Source organism: Phalaenopsis equestris, unplaced genomic scaffold (assembly GCF_001263595.1).
Source record: "Phalaenopsis equestris unplaced genomic scaffold, ASM126359v1 Scaffold198724, whole genome shotgun sequence".
Lineage (NCBI taxonomy): Eukaryota > Viridiplantae > Streptophyta > Magnoliopsida > Asparagales > Orchidaceae > Phalaenopsis > Phalaenopsis equestris.
The window spans coordinates 232-1,374 of record NW_018218633.1 but is presented as its reverse complement, the minus strand read 5'-3'; the positions used below and the strand labels follow the sequence as shown (position 1 = coordinate 1,374).

At 39.4% G+C, this 1,143-nt stretch overlaps 1 protein-coding gene across 1 annotated transcript; it reads left to right on the top strand.

Moving 5' to 3' along the window:
- Window positions 1-333: 333 nt before the first annotated feature.
- Window positions 334-898, top strand: LOC110035640 (cytochrome P450 714B2-like). The gene has a single exon (XM_020739906.1). It carries the CDS (start codon window positions 402-404, stop codon window positions 828-830), a length of 429 nt encoding a protein of 142 aa, XP_020595565.1. The 5' UTR covers window positions 334-401; the 3' UTR covers window positions 831-898.
- The last annotated feature ends 245 nt before the right edge of the window (window positions 899-1,143 follow it).

Below are 1,143 nucleotides of genomic sequence, written 5' to 3'. Positions count from 1 at the left end.
AAGTCAAAAGTTTCTTAGCATATGGTGAGGAGGTTTAATTAAGTTATATGAACAATTTTGCTTACATTCCTGCAACTTATTTGCATGAAAAAATAACATAATGACACTACTCACCCTCCATGATCTTATAATAACACAAATTCGAGTGGTCATTCTACTTATCGATAAAATATTAACGGCCCATCTAGATGTTCAAACGATTAAGTGGATTGCACCGCTATTCACATTGGTGCGGTGCAATTCACGCCGTTGTTCCGATGGTAAGTGTTTTGGATTTAATATTTTGTACTATTTCTGATATTAAAGTTAACCCACAATATCACAATAAGGAAAATAAAGCACATACATCGTTACAATCAAAGTTAAATTTTACTCTCCCTGTTTTTTCGTATCAGCTAGCCATGGTGATCCAAGAAGCTCTCCGTCTATATCCCCCCGGAGCCGTGGTGGCAAGAGAGGCTCTCGAAGACCTCAAATTGGGAACCCTAAACCTACCAAAAGGCATCAATATATTCATCCCCGTCCCCACAATGCATCTCGATCCCAACATTTGGGGTTCCGATGCTGCCGAATTCCGCCCCGAGAGATTCGAACACGGCGTCCTCAACGCCTGCCGTCTCCCCCAAATGTACATGCCCTTCGGTGTCGGCCCTCGCACGTGTCTCGGCCAGAATTTCGCCATTATCGAGCTCAAGATTGTCCTCGCCCTAATCCTTCAGAGGTTTTGCTTCCACTTGTCGACCAATTATCGGCACTCGCCCACTCTTCGGTTGATTGTCGAGCCTGAGTTTGGGGTGGACTTGATCATGAGCAAGGTTGGACTTAATTAATGTTGCTCCTGATTGTGATTTGTAATTACATATTACCACTTTCCATTCATATGTATTTACATATCTGACCTCTCAATTTTAAATTTTATACTCATAACCCTCAAATTCTTAATTATCATTTTCTAAAAGTCAAATGAATAAACTTTTAGGTGTTAAATATGTAAATCCATACCGCTCAATTCTCATGCATTTACATATATAACACCTAAACTTCAATTTTAACCTTGAAGTATTTGGGAGATAAGTAAATGCATACATGCCACCCAATTCTTATATATTTACATTTCTAACACCTAAACTTATTAACACCCAA

Bases quoted from the DNA above. Each gene is read 5' to 3' on its own strand.
- LOC110035640 (XM_020739906.1), top strand. From the start codon at position 402: ATGGTGATCCAAGAAGCTCTCCGTCTATATCCCCCCGGAGCCGTGGTG.